Source organism: Calliphora vicina, chromosome 2 (genome assembly GCF_958450345.1).
Source record: "Calliphora vicina chromosome 2, idCalVici1.1, whole genome shotgun sequence".
NCBI lineage: Eukaryota > Metazoa > Arthropoda > Insecta > Diptera > Calliphoridae > Calliphora > Calliphora vicina.
The window spans coordinates 4,456,675-4,459,024 of NC_088781.1; the positions used below are offsets into that span (position 1 = coordinate 4,456,675).

General features: G+C 40.6%; 1 protein-coding gene across 1 annotated transcript; it reads right to left on the reverse strand.

Moving 5' to 3' along the window:
• Positions 1 to 335: 335 nt before the first annotated feature.
• On the reverse strand, positions 336 to 2,038 carry slp2 (sloppy paired 2). The gene has a single exon (XM_065501197.1). It carries the CDS (start codon positions 2,025 to 2,027, stop codon positions 441 to 443), a length of 1,587 nt encoding a protein of 528 aa, XP_065357269.1. The 5' UTR covers positions 2,028 to 2,038; the 3' UTR covers positions 336 to 440.
• Positions 2,039 to 2,350: the final 312 nt, after the last annotated feature.

A 2,350-nucleotide genomic window follows, 5' to 3' on the forward strand; every position in this document is an offset into this window, starting at 1 on the left:
CCAATCTTTTTAATGTTCTAGAGTGTAGGAAAATATCACCACCGACAGTTTTGTACTAAATTAAAGATAAAATTTATTTAATCGAGTATGAAACTGTCGCTGGCGTAAAACACCTACGCTAAACGCGATACGGTTGAATATATTCTTTAAAATAGAAAGGATAAATTTCTTTAAAATGTCATAAATTTAAAAAAAAATATATATCAAGCAATCGCTTTTTTCCCGGAAAAGAATATCTTTAATCCAAATCAATTAATCTCTCATTTAAATTTATTATTATTTCAACAGAACTCACATAATATTTAATACAAAGAAGTCTCTTTTTGGTCCTAATATTAAGCCCTGCTTAATGTTTGGAATCTAAAATCCAAAATGTAATATTTACAAGTCAATCTTACTAAATTAGCACAACGTACAAGTGACGTTACAGCAATAAATACTCAGCTATTGCGTGAAACTACCGTTACCGGTTTTAAGATGGGCGCAGGCGGTGAAGCGGCTGCTGTCGCCGACGGTGATATTGAATGGGAGGGTGACGATGAAGGCTGGCCCAGGTGTGTCAAAACTTGCAATGGCTGATGGACGGCTGTTGGAGCTTGATGCTGGTGAGTTGGTGCGCTGATGTGATGTAAAGCTGACAGCTGATGTTGTTGTCGTTGATGCGCCGCTATGGCGGCAGCAGCGGCATGTTGTTGCAGGAGCTGTTGATATTGCAAACGCTGATAGAGATCGGAGGTGGGCATAGAGGCGGCTGCTGCAGCTGCTTGATGACTTTGAGGAGGCATGGCTGCGGCAGAGAGTAATCGCTCCATGTTACTGTAGTTGGCAGCCGCCATGGCACTATTAACTCTGGCAGAGAAGGGAGAAGGAGGTAAAGCTGGATTCTTTGGCACAAAGGGATTATATCTGCCATACATGCTAGCTAACAGACTGGGATTGGCAGCACCCGTGGGTGCCGCCTGCTGAGGATATAGGAACTGATTGAATTGTGGATAACCTAGACCGGTAAACATTGGCCCTATCAGAGAACGTTTAAAAGCCGCTAACCTTGATCTTGAGGCGGCGGTGGTGCGCCTTCTTAGCTTACCCGTGGATCCCCCTATAAAGACATCATCGGCAGAGGGGTCTAACATCCAGTAGTTGCCCTTGCCCGGGTCATCATAATGGCGGGGTACTTTGACAAAACATTTGTTTAAGCTGAGATTGTGCCGTATGGAATTTTGCCAGCCCTGTTTGTTGTCTCTGTAGTAGGGGAAGTTTGTCATTATGTATTCATAGATGCCATTGAGGGTTAAACGTTTTTCAGGACTTTGTCTAATAGCCATCATTATGAGTGCATTATAGCTGTAGGGAGGTTTCTCATTGCCCTTCTTATCCGTTACCGGCTTTTCGCCATCTTTATTTTCCCCCTCACCCTCGGTGCCATCACCATCAGCCTCTACGTCACCATCCAAATCGTCATCATCATCGACCACATCAGGGTCCAAACCAGCCTCGAAATCACTTTCGGTGCCGTCATCATCGTGCTGATGGTGATTTCGTATGTTGTGCGTCAAGCCTTCGGTGCTATTAATACTTAATTCGCTGCCGTCGGTAGGTGGCGGAGGCGACATGCTGGTTACATCTAAATCTGAGTCGGCATCTTGGACATCAGTGTCATCACAGAGATTGTACGATCTTACGTGATCATTTTGTTTTTGATTGTGATGTTGGGGGTGATTGTGATGGTTATTGTGATTATTATCTTCCACAGTTTCGGGTAGAATGGCATTAATGGAGAAGCTTGATTTCAAGTGGGGAGTGCGTGCCATTTTATAAAACTGCTGCAAATGTTGGTGGGTGTTCAGCAACGCTTGATGATGGGTATGTAATTGCTGCAGGTGATGTTCTTGATCTTGTGGTTGTTGCTGTGGCTGCTGATGATGTTGCTGGGGCGTTGGTGAATGTAAATGGGTTATTTGAGCTTGACTTTGATGATGATGATCTAGAACTCTTTCAACACTACATGGATCATCGATTTTAACCATTTTTTCTCAATAACAACTTTTAACGCTTTTTATTTTCAAAACAACAAATATGTAACTATTTGCTTTATTTAATTCACTTTTTTCTCCCTTAAAGGAAATAATTCTTTGCATTCATTTAGTAGGTATTTTTAATATAATTATTTTTCTTTTCAACTAAAATTAACACTTTATTTTGTTGTTATTCTATTTTTTTAATGCATAATAGCATGAAATTCTAAATGCTAGACAAAATTGATCTTTAATTTTAACGCTTTTAAACTCGTTTTACGCAATTATAGCATTTACGTCCGTTATGTAGCAATGATTATTGTAGACTAAAAATA

Bases quoted from the DNA above. Each gene is read 5' to 3' on its own strand.
- slp2 (XM_065501197.1), bottom strand. From the start codon at position 2,027: ATGGTTAAAATCGATGATCCATGTAGTGTTGAAAGAGTTCTAGATCAT.